Here is a 21003-nt window from a genome sequence, read left to right as displayed (position 1 = left end):
GTCAAAGAGCACCCTGCTTTTTTTCCAAGGCCATTACAGGTGATGAATTGTGTTGCCATGGATACGACCCTAAAGCAAAGCACCAATCAGGCCAGTACCTCTTTTCGTCTCAAAAAGCTCTCCAAGTGAAGTCAACCATCAGGACAATGCCGGGCCGGAAAAAAAAATCTGTAACTTTTCTTCAGTTATTTATAAGGGGGTTTGTAATCTATTTTTCCTGCATATCGCTTCCCCGTAGATACCGCTAATTAATTTGCGCTTTCATTACCGCTTGAGTAATCGCGTAAATGATACCTTTGACTTTTTTGTTTTCGTCTCTCAAATATAAACTTCTAAAATCAGCAGACTATACATTTTACTCTAATAGTACTAAGGGTTTATTATGTAACGTTTTATAACATGTAGAATTTATTTAATAATAAAATATCGTTAAGAAACAGTAATTTTGTTACATTATATATTATTACTATAATATGACACTCTATTTATAACCTATGTACCTATAGAGATAATTATTGTATTCAAGTTTGTTTAATTCTTTGGAGTGAAATAAGTGATATGTTAGTAATGTAGAGTGCTAACAAATTAAGGTAGGTAGGTATATTGGTTGAGAATAGTGCAAAGTGCTCAGAAAAAAACGAGAGAAGCAATTCGAGAGTAGAATTTCATGTGAACCCTTAAGTAGTTAGTGTAATTGTATAGTTTAACATATCACAGCACAAGCATCTTTATTCTTACGAATCTAAGGTTTGTTAGTTTATGGTGAAAAAACAGTATAGAACCACAACGTCCACAGTAGCAAAAAGGATTCACACCAGTGTGGTAAAAGTGAGATACTGAGCACTATGCTTATCATTTAATATCGCATAACATCAACGCCGTAAAAATCTTAAAACAAAAATAACAACGAAGGCGTAACGCCTACTTTAAACGGAACTACTAGCGGAATTGTATTGGGTTAGCATATGACACTGTGATTCCAGTCTCTGCACGTTAGCGACGAGGTACGAGTTTTCGACGTACAGATCCTTAACGAGAATGTCGGTCTTAGTTAGCCTTTCCAACTGGTCGTTGCATACCCTCATTTGGTATTCGAGTTTCTCCTGACTGGATTTTAACATATACTGAAGCTCTGCCTTTTCTCCCCGATACTGCTGCCAACAATCTGAAACATAAGTCAGAATTTTCAAACTGGACCTCTTGTCTTTAAAATTGCAATAATTAAATACAGTCAGCAGAACTCACATTGTTGGTTAACAGGTGGTCCAAATTGGACACTTTCTTATGAAAACACCCTTTATTTTTTAGAGATAGGAAAAAATGGACCTAGGTGTCTGGAGCCCAATTTTACACAGAAATTCACTGGCGCAAACAGAACTCGGCTATCTCTAATCGTTTGGCCGAATTTCTCGAATTTAGTCGATTTCCTTAATGCCCCATTCCTTTCTTATTATTAATGCCAAAATCTAGAGCAGTAGAATGTAGAATCCATTGCAATACACTGTTTTTATACAACGCATTTGGTTTTGAGAAATTTGAGAAACGCCCCCTAGCGGCCAAACGATTGGAGATCGCTGAATTCGGTTTGTGACAGTGATTTTCTCTTTAAAATTGGGTTCCTGACGCCTAGGTCCATTTTTTTTCTATCTATGTTGATACTTTTGGTAGTGCTCAAAGTATCTTATTAAACAAGAAAAATATTACTTACTTTGAAGCATTTGCTCGGCATGATAATGCTGTTGCCTTAACACAACTTGCAAGTGTCGTCGTCGCTGCTCCAGATGATGAAGCCGGCAATTTAAATTATGCAGCGCCGCGATAGGGAGCGTCACCATTTCTTCCGCATTATTTCGTTTCCATCTTAAAGACGAATTAGGTACACTGGCAGGAAACATATTTTTGTTATCGTCCTTATTAATCAGTCTTTGAACTTTGCCGTTCTTATTATGTTTCCGGCTTCTTTTAGGCCTACTTGGAATAGAGTTATTATCCGTTACTGTAGATGCTGATTCAGCTGAGGTAGACGGTAAACTAACTATAGAAAAGGTTTGAGGAGAATTATGCCATACTTGATTAGTGGCGTTATTAGATTCGACGTTTTCGGTGGTGAAAGAAGCAGGTGAATTAGATTGTCTATTCTTATTCCATAGAAATGCAGGATTGACATAATCACGCTGTATCAAGTGAGTCTGAGACGGCGAATAGTCGATGGAGTTTGGTTCGGATTCTGGTTTAGCACTACTCCAACCAAAAGGCATCGTATCCGCCGAAAATATGTTTGTTGACTCGATCATGCAGTTTGACAAGTTGCTCATTTTGTTTTCTATACAATTTTCACCCTGACATTCGGCGCTTGACACTTGCACCCCCATTTCCAACGTATTTCTCTGCTTTAATTCAATAAGCTTTTCCTTCAAATCGGCAATTTCGTTTACTTTCTCTGCAATTTGAAATTCAGCATGCTCCTTATATTCATCAAACTCCTGTTCTAAGTCTGTAAATTGTTTTTCTAGACTATAGGTCTCTTCTATTGGCGGTAGACGATAGTCACGTTCGTCTTGGACGGCAAACTGTGCTTCGTACTCAGCCATTTTTCCAATAAGCTCTGTTAACTTGTCACTACTTTGCTTCTGCTCTTGCTCAAACATGAGCCGCTCCTCCTCCAATTTCGACGACCAATAATCCTCGCATCGTTCGTATTCGTTACGAAGTTCCTCCACACACCTTTCCAATTCGGAACATTTGTTCACTAAGTCTTCATTCTCCTTGATGTACTTTTGAATTTCATCTTGCAAGTTGTTATCTATCGTTTTACTCGCTTCTCCACCTCTTGCATTTTTCACCAAGTCATTAATATAATCGACGTAATTATCTTTTTCGAAAATAACAGCCGTCAGTCTATTATTAAGGACTTTTGCGAACGTAGTACATTCGCACGCACACGATCCTGGACTTTGCGTTAACATTTTACTCAAATCCTTCTGAACGGAAATGATCAAATCTTGTAATTCTGTGCACCTTTTTGTTAACTGCTTTACTTTCAGTTCAATGACTGTCGAATTTTCCTGAAACATTTTGAAGTATTATCTACTCTGATTCATAATTATGATAAAATTTACAGTAAATTAGGGCAGGGTGTACAAGAGTGAAATGGCAACAGTCAAGATGATTTCAATTATACCTCTATTTTAAAAATTTAAATTATATTTAACGATATTATATTTTCTGGGTGGCCAGAAAGAGGCGAATTGAAAATATATTGGTATCAAATTCAAGATTTTACAGATAGTTTTTTGTGTGTGAGAGACAAGCATTGCAGGTTGAAGAGAGAACAACAATCTCTCAGCTCGAGCCATACAATGCACTTGTATCTTTGGGTTTGCCGGACAACAGCTAAATGAGCCTCGCTAAACCTGCGTAGTACACAATCTTTTTCAATTGCAAAATGATAATGGGTTAGACTAAACTAGAAAATCAGATTAGGATTTTTTCTAAACATCTGATTATCAGTACATACTGACATTCGTATTTTCCAACGAAGTTGGGTGCACTATTGCAGTCACTTTTCCTGTCCGTCCGAGGCCGGGACTACTCCTAGAGTTTAGTTTTTCTTTTATTCGGTAGCTTATAGCTCAGGCACCTGAGCCAAGAGAAATCTTGACGATTAATGTGCGCAATGCCAACTTACTAGTAAAGGTAAACATGGAAAATGCGCTAGTTACTCACCTTAGGGAGGAAATCTATTTTACTTGTGTTTACTTCATCTTTTTTTTAATGTAAGAAAATTGTTAGGTTCCTGTATGTTGTACAATACATGTTATCAAACGAGAAAGTGCGACAAGTAAAACATATTTATATTATTTAGTACAGTGCTGTAATATGGTACACGTCTTTCAAAAAATATGAAGATGATCTGGAACCTGTACAATGTCGCCTCCTCAAATACTTAAGTTACGACAGCAATGGCTTTTGGAAAGATTTCAGCTTGTATCCTTTAGTACAAGAAGAAAACGTATCAGCGTTACTTTTTTATCTAATTTATTGCAAAATAATATTCACTCAAGATGTTTGCATAATTATACATTTTCTGTTCCACGTCTTGTCATCCAGGCATGCAGTAACTTTCCATTTACCTCAATGTCAAACAAACGCTTTAAAAAATTCTCCATTTTAGATCATTATTTTTGTGTTTTGTTCACTTTTATTCAAATCTACATTTCCTTTTCATGTATGTAGCCTCATGACGAAATCTGGGCTTTTCTTTTGCTTTTTTGGGACGGTTTGAGAGCGTGTAAATTATTTGCGCTAAATTTTCGGGCAGTCAGCCTATGTGTCGATTTTATATTTTCAGATAAGTAACAAGTGTACAAGCAGATAAGAGTCAAAACGCCGTGTTGACGCGGTTTTGCGTTGAAATCATTTTGGTATTCGGGCTCGGCGAGTACATAAGCAAAAATTGGGTGGAAGAGAATGATTCTTCGCCGAACTAAACTAAATTGTTACCACAAAAGCATTGTAGTCCTGGGTGCGTAACGTTCATTGCGTTTATATCTAGAGTGGTTGATTACGAAAAAAAAAAACAAGTTTATTACTTTAACTAGTGTATAAAGTCAATGCTTTAACCCAATTTGTGCAACTCTCGTTTATACGAGGCGATTAATTCGCGTTTTTGCTAACGGTTTTATTTTAAAGGTAAAATTCACATTTCCATATTGCGGAACATTGGTAAATCAGTCCAGTGAATAAACAAAATTTAAACTATTAAATTTCGAGAAACCTGAAGCCTGGTTTGTTCCTGATTTCAGTAGTCAACCGTCTCTCAATATTCACTTTCAACGAGCACGAGTCGATCGTTTTTGCGATTTTGAAAATAAAAAAATTTATGCTCAAAATCAATAACATTCTCGAAGAGGTCGACCCACGGAATTTAATTCCGTGAGCAAATTTGTATTTTTTTAATGAATGATAAGCAAACCCAAATAAAATTGCACAAACAATAATGTACCTACTTTAGACTGCCATGATCGAGTTGATGTCATCTACACTGATAGCGTGTGACAGGATTGATTACAAAATTGTGTTCTCTTTCATCAAACATCTTAATGTTTGCCGATAATGTAAAGTTATATACTGCTATCTCGCCTTCTTCAAAGTCAATTGGAGAAGTTGATTGAACGCTTATAATTACTTGAAAATTAACCCATCTAAATCTAGAATTGACTTACATGATTAAAGCAAATGTCAACATATTATTATATATTTTTGAAATTAGAAAGAAAAGATATTCCATTTTTTGAAAATATACGGGGCTTGCCAGATTTGCATATTTTACTAACTTTGCGATATTCATTTGTTTTTTTTTGCGTTACATTTTCTGGCGATTTATGATAATCCCGACAATTTTTGTAACTAAAGTTTTTTTTTCTATCTCTTATAATACACTGTCTAAATATACGGAATAACCCTGTACATATGGGTGAAGTTAAAAAAAAATAAAAAAATCAGGTACCTACCTTCCTAAAAAAAAGATGAACGACGAATAGAGCAAAGAGTGATGTTGAAATAATGATACTTTTTACACCATGCACATGTGAAGTAGTTAATTAACTTCTCCATAAGAACCAAATAAAAAATTAAAGTATAGAAAAAATATTTATTTCGTGCAAGACATTTACAAACAAAAAATTATGGAGAAGCTAATAGAATGATAGCACTTAGAGCACAGAATAAAATAATACTGATTCAATCACAATAATCTTTAAAGTATGATCACTTTTATCACAAGAGTAATACACCATGCTAAATTCTCTAGCTTCTCCAAGCACAATAAAAGAACGTACAAGTCATCAATAAATTTAAAAAAACAAAGCTCAAGTGCAACCATTCAAACAGAAACTTAAAAATATAAATCCACCACAGTCGAAAGTGTTTTGAGGAAAACATCTAAACTTCATCGACACTTACCAATGAACAATTAATAGGGGAAGGAATTGGAATGCCATGCTGCATGAGAAGTTCTTCCAAACGCATAACTTTCGTTTGTAAATCGCTAACTTCCTTCGAATCGTTTACAGAAAGCGAGAGGGACGAGTCCAGGGCGTCTAGTTCGGTATCGAAACCGCTTTCACTCGAAGTTATCGGTACTTCTAAGTTATCGGATTTTGTTTTATGACACTTGCGAACTTTACCCAATCTTGGGCTTCCATCACCTAAAACAATTACGCGTGTAATGATCCCGAATGTAAGAGAAATAAGGAATTTTAATTGTGAGGAGATATGCAAATGTTGAAACCTTGAAGGATTGTTTATGCGATATTTCTACTTTACCATAAAAACAATAATCTACTTGTGACGCATATACAAAGTTGGTGACATAGTGGAATATAAGTCTTGGCTATTAAACCTCTATGACGCTTACCCATCTGTCATAAAAAAGTGACAAAATCGTTTCTGCTCACAATAAACTTACTAAATGATTCAAATTTCACATAAAAATTCTAAGGTCAAGGTATTAATAATGGATGATTGAAATAGTGAAAGTAGAAACCGTGATACAGATATTCATAATTTCTTTTTATCGACATGCTGTTTTAAATAATGATCCGCACAAAATATTACCATACAAAAAAGGCCGAGATTAAGAAATGACGCCTTCAGACAAACTTTCCAATCGGGTATAATTTCAACTACTAGCAAAATACACATACTGTCAGCTGTGCAATGTATCTGTAATTTGAAAAAAAAAAAAAGTTTACGAAATCATTCGCATATTGAATCTGTACATAAGATTAATGTACTTTTAATTGATATAAATTTCTCACATCAGTTACAAGGTTGGCGTGAGCCATTGGCATTAATTGAATCGTTACCACCAATATACCTAGCTTCTTTTAATTCAATATCTAGTATAATATTACACCGAGCAATTGGCCTTCAATATTATAGAAACGTTTACACTTTCAATGACGTGAAATATCAGTTACACCATTCATGTATTCCATCCATATATTTATTTTAAAATGTTAGTAGCTATGATCAGTACCAGAAGAAATTCATTCATTCATCTACACTACAGTACCAATTTTAGATACACTTTTACTAAAAATATAAAAAATTTCAATTTGAGTTTGTACCTCCATCTGCATACTTTTTTTAAATAGGCAATGCTGAAGTTCCTCTTTTGAATCATGTCTATACTTCCTGCTGTATAAAATCAACCTTAGAAATGCGTGGACGGATTTTATTACCATTTGATTGGATCATAATATAATTCTAGTAGTCCTTGAACTAAGGAAAACAGCGAGGAGAGTGTCCAAAATTGGAATTAATTCACAGATTTCGTTCCAAAAGCGCCAAAACGAATTGCCTCAGTGACCAACAATTGAATCTGGAGTTTTTTTCTGTCTTTCTTTGGCAGATATTGAACTTTATTATGTAGAGATATTTATGTAAACATAAAATAATAATGGCGGTTACTGAAACAAGAGTAAGTACTTACCTACTTTTTTAAAATTGAATTGGGGCAAGATACAATGTTTATAATTAAAAAGCGATGTTATTCTCTTTCTTAATTATGAAACCTATAACCGACTAAACTAAACAGTTCACAGATATTAAATTGTCTACTAAATTAACAAAGACTAGGTACTTGATTAAAATATCAAAAAAGTCTTACCAGTTAGAATAAAAAACATCCTTAAATCATGGCATACTCCACTATAGTTACCACCCATTTAACAAAAGGAAGTTCATAGGTAAGTATTATAATGTTTGTCATATTTTTTTCTTAAAAATTGTCGGTTTACTCTTTTTTTTGTTAAATAACTGAGCGAAATTTTAATTAGAACGTAAAATAAACAAAACATTGCTCATTTCATTTAACCTCTATCTTATCATAATAAAAATAAACTGAAGATCCAAAATGCATCATTAGCGCGACACGCCCTCAAAATTTAGACCTCTATATTTTGTTTCGCACGAACTATAACAGACAGAAGAACAATCTTGTGGCTCTTCTGTTTTCGGGTATATCCGTTCTGATTTCAAAATTCTCACCTCAAGATGATGCACTCTTAAACGGAGACGCGACAAATATTCTGATTTTATTTTATTATTAAATTTAGTAACTGCAATCTTTATTCCAAATTAGTTTTTCAAAATTCCGAGAAAAATCTTTAATAAAGACATCTATGTTAAAAAGAAAGTTGGCAATGCGCAGTGCGTATCTTATTTTTGCATTATGCAATATGTTTCTGCCTTTACTAGAAGCATCTATGGAAAAAGAAGAAATATCTATAAATAAGGGAGCTGGCACTGCGCAGAATGCGCATGTGCACATCTAATGTTTACAATATGAGATATGTTTGGCTTTATCAGAACCATCTGTGATTAAAATTTCAAAAAGATATCTCGATACATAAGACAGTTGATATTGCGTATCCTGCACATGCGCACATTAATCTGATGTTTAGAATATGCAATACGTTTGCTTTTACTAAAAGCATCTTTGGTTTAAATTTCAAAAAAATATCTTCATAAATAAGAAAGTTGGCATTGCGCAGTCTGCGCATGCGCACATCTGATTTTTACTATATGCGATATATTTGCCTTTAGTACAAGTATTTGTGGTTAAAATTTGAACAAAATACATTAATAAAAAAGAAAGCTGATATTACGCAGCCTGCGCATGCGCACATTACTCGTCAAGATTTTTTTTGGCTCAACTGCTAGACCTATAAGCTTCCGAATCCAAAAAAAACGAACTTCGTTGGAAAATACACTATAAAAGTAATGCGATTGAAAGCCTTTATTTTCAGAGATACCTGGTACCATTTTTCACTGTGTTCAGGATTTTTAGTTTTGGGAAAATGTTAAATCAGAAAGAACACACCCAAAAACGCTTCCAAATCTGTTGGTTTCGTCCTCCTTTGTGTTATGGAAACGCAAAATTTTAAGAACTTTAATTTAATAGCGTAGTTCCCAAATGAAATATTTAGACCTTCAACTTATTTTTTGTTTTAATTCCTACTCTACCACCAGTTTATTTTATTACAACCTTCCTAGTTACAGGGTGTAGCATCAACATAATGGCTTAAAAAAATACCGAAAAAAGTCTTACAGCAAAATTGTACAAAATTACAGTCTCCATGTTTCTAAAATATTTTTGAGAACCCCCCTTTATTAAGGTGGGTTCATAGCTCTCCGTTTGTCCGTTAGCCAATCAGAACACAGTAAATTTTTAAACCGTACGTCGTCCATTTACAACGGAAAAGTTGGTTGAAGTTGAACATTTACGTTTCCGTTGGTCCGTTTTTAACAACAGTAAGGTTATGTTTGTTATATTTTTGCGGAGAGCTGTGAACCCACCTTTATAGTTAATTCGGGACTCTATTAAAGAAATTATTGTTCATGCATATGCTAAACACTTACTAAAATCTCACTCGAATTTTGAACTTATGTTTGATTTTTTTTTATAAAAAACAAAAGTTGGTATTGATACAACAAAACGTAGTAATGATAAGGAAATTCATTTCCATCATCTAAAATTCTAAAACATACATTCCCAACCTTTTCTGAAGCATCGCCCCCTTAAGGAGCATAAAAATAGCTACCGCCCCATAGTCGTTTAATCATAGTCATAGTTAGTTTTGATTGGTACACTGGTCAATGACGCACACTACTGGTAATATACTTCTTAGATTCTTTCAAAACTAATATCCCCCCATGTTATGAACGTATGGGAATGAAAAAGAAATTTCTTCATTACCCGAATTTTGAGGGCGGCCGCCATCTTAACTTTTTTAAAAGACAATATGGGTCACTTAAATTTCTTTTTCAGAGCCAACCTGCGTAGCTCAGATGAGTTTACGTTAGTAGCTCTAGCGTTGGCTACAAGGGTCCTGGGTTCGAATCCCAGGTAAGGCATGGCTGTTTGTGATTGTATAGCGGATTGAGTGGGGAGAATAGCTAATTAGCTAACACTCCGCCCACTATAAAATAAAGGCAATAAAAAAAAAAAATATGCGTAACAATGTCTCTGTCTCTCAAACCATTTCAGTAGGAAAGCCTTGTTCCTTTACTTAGAAATTTAATTTTTACTACTTTCTCGCCACCCTGTATAGACGTGCACATGTTATGCTTATTCGAAATGATTCAATTTAAGTAAAGTTCGTAACGTATTTATCTATTTTAATAATAATAAATTAATCAATATTTCAGTAAAATTTATTTTCTAAGTTAATAGTAGATACCGCCATGACATCCCTCTGTGTGTACATAATCAACGAGACCCCTCAGCGCCCCTAACGCCCCCTCGAATTCTCCAGCGCCCATTGGGGGGCGGTACCACCCCCGTTGGGAACCTATGATCTAAAAGAATAAAAAAAAGTTCTCTAAAGAAAGTCTTGGTTTTTAAATACCTGCCCTAGTAACGATTTTAAAGCCAAAAGTAAAAATCTGTCAATTCTGGTATTTTTCGCCATATTTAGGAAACTTTAGAGAGGGGGTAAATTTTGTTTTTTGATTCTATTTACTTAGGCATAACTCGAGGATCATTTTTGCCCATTAACCAAGCGTACGCAAGTCTCTATCTATGCTAATAAACGAGATCTCTGTATGAAATTTTCAAACAACCTGTATAATTATATAGAAAAATATAGATTTGTCATGTAATCAGGGAAAGGAATGCAAAAATTGACGTTGCATTTAAAAAATACAAACTTTGGTCCAATTTTTTTTTACTATGCCACTGAGTAAGATATGATAACATCTCGAATTCGTTTTCCAACGTAGCTAGATTGATTCTGATTGCGGTATCTATTCAAAGTTTCACAAAAAAGTTGCACAGGGTTGCGAAAACGGCAAGTCAGTTCCCAAACAGCCATCAAATGTTTCTTCTTTAATTTATTTCTTGGAAACCATAACAGGATTACAAGCATTACCTACAATTATTGGTATTCTGTTTCTTTTCTTGAAAGAAATTCCTCCCCAAGAAGCCTCAATGGAGATGAGAAAAAATTCCGATTACACAACCAAACCGAGTTTGAGAACATTGTTAAACTCCATTCGATTTGCGCATGTGCGGCCATCTTTTTTTATGAAAAGCTGTATGAGTAAGTAAGATGTTGAAAAACCCCCAGCACCAAATTTCAGATCTGGATCGTTTTCGCACTCCCTGTTAAGGGTTTTTGGGATGGAATGGAACGCTTTTATAAAATCAGACAAGGCATACATTTTGGTTTGGTCCTCTCTACAACATAATTTTTTATACCTACTTACCTGCACATTTTGTGGTGATTACTCGTTCCAATAAGAATTGTGTTTACATTTACTAAACCTAAACTTAATCTGTAAATATGATCATGTCACACAAAAATTTCCACTGTTTGAGTTTGAATTACATAACATAATTTAGATCACTTTTGATTGGACGCCCTCCTCTGTTTTGGTTATCTTTGCAACTGTTTTAGAAGGCGTTTTTTTGCTGAGTTAGTCCGGAAGTTATATATAAAAGTTGTAATATGTGTCGCAAATTTTCAATCAGATGCACCAAGTACTAGACAAGACTAACAGAATGTTATGCAAATAGATTCAGATTATAAATTTTAATGGCATTTGCTTTATATACTTCATCTAAATTTTATACAAGTAGAACCAAATAGTAAAGATGTCCTATAAATAGAATTATATAAAATTTGCGTACCTAGTTCCATAAGCAGAAATCTATTGACACTTCTGTGTCCTATTCACACCTACCATCAACTTGTAAAATTGTGACACTCAACAACTTTCCTTTTATTTAACTACAATAACCTACTTGCTTCTATTTACTGTAAATTTAATAACGAATTAAGGAGTGTAGAGTTTTAACATAACTGGTATTATTTAGGTGTAGTTCAAACAAGCTGCAAAATTAAACATCCTTGCCATTCAATTATTAAAGCTTGACTGAACTAACTTATCCTAAAATAGCAAATGATGTAAATGTAATTAACATACCTAAACCCAAAACGTTCAAGTCCTTGGAAGGAGAATCATCGCTCCTACGTTTCGATCCCAGTCCCACTCCCTCGCATACAATTGACACATTCTCCTCCATAGACTCCTCCAAACGAAACGTTGACAAATTCAGACCCTTATTCTTCAACATGCACACTTGACTATTTAAGCTTTCGATTTCGCTCATCATCTCGTCATTTTTATCTCGTAATTGCGAATTTTCGATTTGCAAATTGGACAACTGCTGCAGCAAGGGTTCGATTCGCGCCTGCTGATTTTCGCGTTCGTAATTGTGCTTGTCGCTCTCGAGTATGCTAATCTGCTCGCTCAAGGTGGTCTTCATCTGCTGTAGTTCGGATATTCGACCGTTCAAAGCTTGATTTTCTTTATCAACCGTAACAGAGTAGTCTTGAGCGGATTGCAGATCGTTTCGTAGTCGAGCCTCTTCGGATTCGAGATGTACAATTTTCTGTTTCAACTTTTGATTTCGATGGGACATTTGCTCTTTTTCGCCGGCGAATTGCGAGGCCAGCTCTTTTAGGATGTCAGCGTGGCGCTGCTCGAGGAGCTTCACTTGCTGCTGGGTGTTTTGTTCCATTCGGGCGTGATTGTCGTCGACCTCCTGGGCTAGCATCGTCGCGCGGTTGTTCGCTTCCAAGACGTCGTGCTTCAGTTTGTCGCGTTCGGCGCACATCTGCTCTAAAATGTTTTTCAGGCAGCGGATCTCCGACCGATATAGAGTTAAGACGGCTTGCAAAAGGACGACTCGCGGGTTTGTAAAGCACGGTTTGCTCGTTTCGTGAATCGTTTTAATCTCCTTTTCGAGCGCAGAAGCCAGCTCTGACACTTTGATTTGGGAACAACCGAAACCGAGTTCTTGCAACAGCAATTTCGGCGACGCTATCCCGACATTTTCCCACAATTCTACCACCACGTCACCGTTTATGAAACCGGTCCCGTCAGGCCCGAGCGTTATGTGCTGTACACTTTTGACATCGCCGCCCGGAAAGTGAGATTCTTCCGAAATAGCCAGAGTGTCCTCGACGACAGTCGGGGAGTTCGGACTTAGCACCTCGGACCAAGTGTCGTCCTGCTGTAGCGCTTCCAAAAGTTCCTGAAAACTGATTTTGTGGTCCACATCCAACTGCAGCTTATCCGAAAGCTGACGAATCACCCCCTTTGCCAACCGATGTAACCCGATCGCGTCACACACTAACACCAACTCGGTTTGATTTAAATACCCGTCATCACCGACACCTAACTTTTCCCACGCCTGTCGCAACATTTCCTCAGTACATAAAAACTCCTGATCGCTATTAAAACCGTTGGTAACGAAGACTTCCCCTGACATCTTGTGGAAATCCAAATCGTGGCTGCCCGGGAAGGAGGTGCACCGCTTTAGCTTTGTGTTCGTTTTTCTCTTCTTAGAGTATAGCACGTCGCTTTGCGAATTCGATCTTTGTACAGAGGTATTGTAGGTAATTTTATTAGTGTAGTTTGTATTTTCGTTAAGTCCCTCGAGCGTCACCTGATCCTCGTTCTTGGGACGAGACCGCCGTCCATACTTCTTCGTACCTGTCAGCAATAATACACAATTTTACAATTTGCTACGGAAGTTATTGTTACTTTCAAATTTTGACACCTTGGCAATAAAATGCAGACCTGAGCGTAGCCAGAAACACGCTACTAATATAAACATTTTTTGCCCAAGGCCCATGAAGGCATTCTATGTTAATCAAGAAAATGAATGGCGATAATGAAAGTTTTCAGCATTTATGCCGAATGGTGAAAAGCACAGCACAGCAATCAAAGTACCTGAAATTAGGACAAATATAAACAACCATAGCAATAATACAACATATAAATTGTGCATAACTCTTGTGCAGATAAAGCGCAACTGAAATAGCTTTTGTTTTGACATCACCAATGGATATATTTCTTGCAGACGTCTCAATCGCCCTTTGTGAGTACCCTCTTCCGACACTCCGTTCTTGAGGTATAAGGGAATATACCCGATCACCTCATAAGAGGTCGAGGAGGAGGAGGGCTATGGTTGGTAGAAATTAATTCCTTTTGTTGACACCTTTCATTAGAGTACCATGAAGGATAAAACTAGCCCCCCCTCCCCGTACTTTGATAAGAGGACAAAAAGAAGGGCAGTAGTTGGCGAGGTAGTTGGTAGAAAACGGTTCCTTTCGTTGAGGCCTTTCATTAGAATACAATGCGATAAAATTGATGTTTAACCCCCCCTCCCCCTCCTCTCAGGCTCCGTCGCTCACTGATCTCGAAAAAAAGTCGCAAGTTCAAAATCTCAGGAAATAATTTGTGTGGGGGGCTTTTAGACAGCGAAATTTGATGGCTGTTTGACACACCTTCAAGGTATAGGCTACCTACTGCAAAAAAATCCAGGACTCTAGGACCATTCCCCTAGAAGTAGTTCGAAACGGCAGAAGTGGGTCCGGACGGACAAAACGCAAACAATAGCACATTTTTTTTAATTCTTAAAAAATGCGCTAAAAAAACTGTAGCCATTATCGAAATATTTTAATAAGAAAAATGCTGCAAGACATATATTCAGTTTTTTGAATTTTCTAAATGGAAAAAGGCCCCGAAATTCATGAAGAATTTCCTGTTAGCGCAGAAATTCCCAAACAGTTTTTTCCAATAAAATTCTTTCTTTTCGTCCATCATACGTATTAAGACCTATGAAATAGAAAAAATGTAGCTTTTTACGAAGATCTGGGCCGTAAATCCCACTGCTGGTTCAAAAAATATTGCCATGTTCCACCCTGTATATGTACAACCTACGACGATGCACGCATGTTTCAGAACTGGCAACCACGCAATTTTTAGAAAAGGAAATGACTCCGCAAGTGAGTGGCGAGTCGTAGGTATGTATTATGCGATCAAAAATGAGTTGCTATCAAGTCACCTTTGGAATTTTTGTTTACATAGGAAATCGTACTCGACAGCAACTCATAATTTTGATCGCTGGAATATAATTGGTTTTTGTTTGCATTTAAAACAATCTTAAACCAACCACTAAGCTTATGAAAGTCATTATTGCCCAAGTCTGTGAGTGATTTCTAGTCGTTGTCAGACACCAGCAATGATGTGTCATCCGCATATCGAACATGGGGTTCTTTTGCCCCAAGGAAAGTGGATAGATAAATTATGTACAACAAAAACAGCACTGGTCCCAGTATCGATCCTTGAGGGACACCAACATTTAGTAACTTTATTTTGCTGTTTGAATACTTGCTTGGTGCCATAGTATGATGGGTACACATATGCGTAAGAAAGGATTCAAATGGCGATACGCTTCCTAATGAACAAAAAAAATTACCAAAACTTCTATCTGTTCTATGATATATTTAAAAAACAAATCGCAACATCACAGCAGACTGGTTCACTTCAATTGAACTGGTCAATATACTGAAACTAGTTACAGTGCCAAGTCACCGACACCGAAATTATGCACCACGCCACCAGAATTCACCTTGACTTACTTGGGTGCAATTAAAAAGAATAAAAAACATATTCCTATCCAATTCTTGCATAACAAACATAGGAAAATAGTTTCCACCATGTACGGATTTTCTGGAAATAGTGCTCTGATTGATACATACCTAAACAATATGGAAAAAATGGCCGCCGTATTCTTCAGAATTTTTGATATAGCTTATGTCAATGCTTATACACTGTGTCCAAGATAAGAATGTCTAATCGTGGGGATCTCCGAAACCATAGAAGATACGACGATGTCAAATTAAAAAAAAGATGCGCTATTATCATGCTTTAAAGAAAACCAGAAAATGCCGATTACTTCCCAAGATATGCCAGAAAAACCGATGTTGTTTTTATTTTTTTCTGTTATGTGGAACAGATCTAAAAAAAAACACTTTCTGAGCTCCACAAAACAGCGTCGAGAGATTTTCAATATAACGTTTCGTTTCAGAAAAATCATCAACGACTTTATTTTTTTAATATGGCCCATAAATAAAAGGAGCATTTTGTATTACTAATACAATGTTGTACGGCACACACACATGAAAACTGCTGGTTTCAACAGAATGGTGCACCTGCGCACAATGCCCTAATCGTGCGTTTTAAATAATAAAAAAAAATTTCGTGTACGTAGGTTGGCAAGGGTAAAGGCTCCACGGATTAAGATATATATTAGACACACAGAAACGGAAATAACGCCGCAACAGCATCGAACTTTTTTTTTTCAAATAGCAACCTAAGATTTTTATTAGGGTAAAAGACCTTATTTTTATGTTATTATTAATTATATGTTGGCTTCTGACATTAAAATAAAAAAAATAATAAAAGCAGTAGATAAGCATGAGCAGAAATTAAAAATAAAAGGAGCTACGGGCCCAAAACAATTGCAGAATCTCTTATAAAAAGAGCACACGAAAAGGATGAGAATTTCGCGATTTGGGGCTTGGAACACTATTGAGCATTATGTACCAATAAACAATGTACCGTAATTAATATTCGTTTAAGATATAACATCAAAATTACAATGAATTCTGTAAGAGGTCAACAAAAATTTTCCTGTGGGAATTTGAACAATTTAGTGTTTAGTAATAAAACGGCACATACAACAAATTAATATGACTTATGACAGTATATATTAAGCATAAAGGCGAGCATAAAGGATATAAGACTGTCAAAAACCGTTTTTTTGTTAAATATTTGCTTTGAACTAGGAAGCTGCTCTGTCCACTACTAGTACCATAAAATACTTACCTTTATTTTGACTAAAATACATTTTTTTACGTCAACATTAGTATGTCAAATCATGAATCCTCAACTAGAAAGACGTTTAGTAAAAGTTTGAATCGAGGTTTGATTATCTTGTAACTTAAGAAGTACAATTGAAAAAATGTTGAGGGTAACACCAAATACAGCTGAAATACAAAGTGATGGCGAGAGAAAATTGGCAAATCGAAAGCTCTGCTGTTTGAATGATACATAAGAAAAACTGCTTGCTTGTGTACCTACTGGATTTAAAAATACAGTTTGTCTGCAATGTAAACGTACAAATTTCATCATAATCATTAATCAGTAATGATTATTCCTCCATGAGTACGGACAAATGTGACCTCTTTAGTTGAAGAAATCATATTCTTAAAATAAACAAACAGAAGTTTGTTAACTTTGCTTACTCTAATCTTTTAATGAGGTAAGAGTTAAAAATAAACTTATGTAACTATTCAATCACAAATAAGTGCTTAAAAAAAAGGTAAAAAGACTAACATGATAAGTTGTTATTTAATCATTAAAAAAAAACAGATTCAAATGTCACAAATTATCACTCAATTCTTAGCTAAAATAAATGATCAATACAAAAAACCTCAAGAAAATAACAGCATTAAGCAGCGACTTCGACAGCGCACGCCCACCTCAGAAGAAATACTTGACACAAAATTCATGGACAGCACATGAGTAAAATGGGATCAATATATTCGTAAAACGGGCGCTTTCAAATTCCAACATATAAGTCAAATTCCTTTCTTAAATATTCTGTAGTGGGGTTTTGTATGACTTCTAGTGTATCTATCCCTTACTTTTAAGAAGACATCTTCCACTGTTGCCATTCTTGATCATTAAACAACTTAAAAAATCAGAAACTATTCAAGATAAGTGTAAGAACATGTAAGTTATGGTCATATGTAACCCTATACAGGGCGTCCCACGACGTATGCCGGCTATCTGTATCTTGCAAAAAGACCTCGGAATATTTTGAGCTGTTATTAAGTGATTGGGACTGGGCATTAGTTTTTTTTTCATGTAAATATCTTCAAAATAAAAAAATGGCGCAAATACAAAAATTGGGTTGCACTGCGCAATTTTTTTGCAATCTGCATAGTTGCATACAGTTGCTTAGGGTATAAGGAATATTTACTAACATAGAAAACCGGACATTCACATGTTCATTGTAACAAGAATGATAAAACAAACCCTTTTTTGGAGATATGGGTAGTTGTGGGACTATGACTGTGACTGTCCCACCCAAGGGTTTAATAAGCCTAAGCTGAAAAACAATAGCGACCTTTCGGTACATATTATATAGATCGTGCACATGGACAGACAGCAATACAAATTATTACTTATTATATTTATCTTATTAAGCACAATAAATAAGTGTAACTTTAAATAGGTAAAGTGGCAGAAATTTTCAGTTTTTGAAATATCAGTTTTTTTGTTTTTGCCACTAACTGTAACGACAAGTCATTGGCCAACTAAGCAACAAAGATTCTAAAATGCGATAAAAAATAGGGGTTGTGATTTAAAACATAAAGATTCTTCATCATTTTCAAAAGTGCCAATATTTGACATTGATTTCTGCTTTTAGAGCCGTTTTGATACCTTAAATATTACTAAATTTTCAAAAGTCTACCTCCGAAAAAACACCCTGTATAGGTATGATAGCGTGTATGCAAAAGCTGCAGTTCAAGCAATAGAAGGATCAACACCACCTTACACATGCAAGTCAATTTACTAGCAACCCTTGCTGTTATAATACTAAAAACATACAATTTAACGCATGCTAATTGTGAAAAGGGGCAGTCCGCCACTGGGCACAATAAAGAATATAAATGACGGCCTAAGTGAAGATTCTGACGATGAGCTTACAAACTCATTATTTATTTATTTATCTTGGGGCCAAGATTAAGGTCAGAAAGGGCAAAATGTTAATGGTAATTAACATACCGTAAACATACTTCGGTGAAACCTCTCTGTCAGGCGAGCCCTTATCGTCCTTGATATCACCCTGTGTCCGATTTTGAACATTTCCCAGCAGCGTCAGTAAGGCCTCCTTAAACTCCCCGAACGTCACTCGCGAATTCTTTGGATCGTGCAGTAAGTGCTGCACCAACTCGTTTCCCTGCTCTTCCAACTGCAGGCTGCTGCAGAGCTGCGTCAGGCCGTCCTTATCCAAACTACCCTTGTTGTCGAAATCGTAACTGTCAAACACGGTAAAAAGCTTTTGCTCGTAAGGATCTAAAGATGGATATTCCATGTCGTGACCTAAAAGTAATGCGGAAACTTAAAATAGATCAAAGGAGTGCATGGTGAAAAAAGTTAAGGCAAAAAGTTTAATTAAACCCCACCTACAATTCAATTAGTTTACATATTGAAATGTAAATACCTGTAGTGCACATCGTTAATTTACTTAATTTTACATTGTAAACTTGTTGGAGAAGTGTGTAATTGAATTATAACGGTACACGTTTTAGTAGAAAACGCGTAAAATTAAAGCACAACAAAAAAAACTAGGTCGAAAACTACTGCAATTTTCATTAGGTATACACTTATGCGTTATGGCGCCATCTGCAAGTAGAATATTTAAAACGTAATTTTTATCTATAGGGAGCGTCAAATAAAACAACCATTCCACCAAATACCATACTGTTTTAAACATCATGTATATCTGTACATTTTGGAAACTATAACTGTGAAATTTCATAACCCAATGTAGTACGTATGTGAAGGTTATGAATGAAGGTTATTGGGTTTTTGTTAATTTACTACATTCTGCCTCAACCGGGGTAACAGCCCAGATAACATTAATTCTTCTTGGAACATTCTCTCAATATACTGAATATGTTTAAAATATTCAATTATTTATAACATATTTAAAGAATATTTATTATTCTATGAATAATCTATTCAATTATTCCTGGAATGTTCTCTTATTATGCTAAATATTCGATTTGGACAATAATCAAGGATTATTCAATGTAACTATTGTAGGAATAATCGAACTTGGTTACAGAATATTCTGTGAATAAGAAACAAATATTCAACTAAGGTGCATTTTAACTTTGTCATCTGTCAAGGTACTTAGGGCTGAGATTGCCAACCACTGGTGTTCTCATGCCCTCTTTTTCCTCACGTTTGTGTGAAAGAATACATACATGATATGGAACTGGCAATATAACATGAGACAAGGGCTTGTGTCCTTTTGCTGCAATTTAGTGAACCATTAATGCATATTTACACTATTTTTTGGATAGACAATCATCTAGCGCAACGCTCATCAATTAAAACAAGAAATGCTTGACTACATAAGTTTCTAATGTTAAAAACAAATTTACAACAAAAATTACACTTCTTTTGTATCATGTCCAACATCATTGTTGTCATTGTCAGCTTCTGTTCCTTGTAGCAAACTATGCTGCTGCAACAAATACCTCGTTCTTTGCATTTCCAGTTTAGCTTCTGAGAACTTGTAACGGCACTGAATCCAATAGCACAACGCTATAACTCCGTACGCTCCTACAGCGAAGTTAGCACCCGACTGTGGTTTACTGGTAAACATAAACCGGAGTAATCCACATGCCAACCCACCCGAAATTCCATACAAAAAACTGTTACGAAAGCATGGAATTTTGGAAACGTCTTTACCAAATATGACTATGCTCTAAAAGAAGCTATTAACTATTGGTTGAACTTATATATTTAATATTACAGAGTCACTGGAAATTTCCTTCATAATTAACACGTTCTTCGTAATAAATAAATAATATATTAAATAATTCTAATTTGTTATTAAAGTAACATTGTTGGTGATGTTCAGCAGTGGATGTGACTCTATCACCTAACTAAATTCTGCAATGTCTGTGGCTCTTGAATGCTCTTAATTACGATACCACTTCAACACTGATTATACACACTGTATAATGACTTAAATTACTAAGAACAAAAATGTGTTTTGGCAACACAATCATTAACATTTTTATTTTAGGTCATAAAATTTCAAACAAGGGTATCACATCACAGTAAATCGAATCTCATCGAACAAAACAAGAACACAACGTTTTACAATTTTTAAGCATGATTCATTTCTCTAAAGTAGATTTATCAATTATCCCTAATCGGTCACATACCTTAGAGCCATTGACGTCTTTATTTAAAAAAATACAATTTGTTTAGGATATAGCCATAGACATATGAGCATATTTCTATCGATATAAGTACCTACCGCAA

General features: G+C 35.5%; 1 protein-coding gene across 2 annotated transcripts; it reads right to left on the bottom strand.

The window, feature by feature from the left end:
* Positions 1 to 427: 427 nt before the first annotated feature.
* LOC116175547 (blastoderm-specific protein 25D-like) lies at positions 428 to 19339 on the bottom strand. Of its 2 annotated transcripts, none has more exons than XM_031493713.1 (6): positions 19129 to 19339; positions 18724 to 19041; positions 11998 to 13572; positions 5965 to 6209; positions 1709 to 3065; positions 428 to 1165 (listed from the first exon to the last, which is right to left on the bottom strand). In XM_031493713.1, exons 2-6 carry the CDS (start codon positions 19031 to 19033, stop codon positions 927 to 929), a joined length of 3726 nt encoding a protein of 1241 aa, XP_031349573.1. In that variant the 5' UTR covers positions 19034 to 19041; positions 19129 to 19339; the 3' UTR covers positions 428 to 926. The 2 variants fall into 2 exon arrangements, with proteins under 2 accessions (XP_031349573.1, XP_031349572.1); XM_031493712.1 differs by having other exon boundaries at positions 19163 to 19339.
* Between the last annotated feature and the right edge of the window lie 1664 nt (positions 19340 to 21003).

This window comes from Photinus pyralis, unplaced genomic scaffold (assembly GCF_008802855.1).
Source record: "Photinus pyralis isolate 1611_PpyrPB1 unplaced genomic scaffold, Ppyr1.3 Ppyr1.4_LG7, whole genome shotgun sequence".
NCBI lineage: Eukaryota > Metazoa > Arthropoda > Insecta > Coleoptera > Lampyridae > Photinus > Photinus pyralis.
The sequence above is the reverse complement of the archived record's forward strand: the minus strand, read 5'-3'. Positions and strand labels throughout refer to the sequence as shown.